At 68.4% G+C, this 500-nt stretch overlaps 1 protein-coding gene across 1 annotated transcript in view; it reads left to right on the plus strand.

Moving 5' to 3' along the window:
• GHDC (GH3 domain containing) overlaps positions 1 to 439 on the plus strand; it is a gene marked incomplete at its 3' end in the record, with an annotated part of 15,149 nt that extends 14,710 nt beyond the window's left edge. The window contains 1 exon segment of the mRNA XM_035903522.1: positions 227 to 439. Coding sequence (XP_035759415.1) covers positions 227 to 439 — 213 coding nt within the window.
• Positions 440 to 500: the final 61 nt, after the last annotated feature.

Here is a 500-nt window from a genome sequence, read left to right on the forward strand (position 1 = left end):
GCTCTGAGCCCCCCGGGTGGTCGGTGGTATGCAAGAGCCATGCCTCTGCCTGGGGTAGATGCTGCCCTTCTGGACCCCGTGGCCTCCAGGGCCCAAAAGCGCCAAGGGCTGGGGTCAAGCACGGTGGTGGGGGCTCCATCATCCCATCATTCCCAGCACGGAGGGGGCTCAGGGCTGCTGGGGCAGTGAGGAGCCCACCCAGCCTGCATCCCCATGTCGGGTGAAGGGTGTCCCTCTGGCTTGGTCCCTGTCCGGCTGGCCCTGGCGGGTGGTGGCTGTCCCCATGCATGCGGCCCCGTGCCCGCTGAGTGGCATTCCCGTCCGCGCAGGCATGGATTTCCACAAGGAGCTTCACCGCATCGAGGCCAAGGAGGGGCTGCGGGGCCGCAAGCTACAAAAGGCACTGGAGAGCTTCGCCTGGAACATCACCGTCCTGAAGGTGAGGGGCGAGGGCTGCGTGGCCCCCTCCCCACCCCACCCTGCCACCCCCGCCCCACACC

Source organism: Egretta garzetta, unplaced genomic scaffold (assembly GCF_000687185.1).
Source record: "Egretta garzetta isolate BGI_Z169 unplaced genomic scaffold, ASM68718v1 scaffold100, whole genome shotgun sequence".
Taxonomy (NCBI): Eukaryota; Metazoa; Chordata; class Aves; order Pelecaniformes; family Ardeidae; genus Egretta; species Egretta garzetta.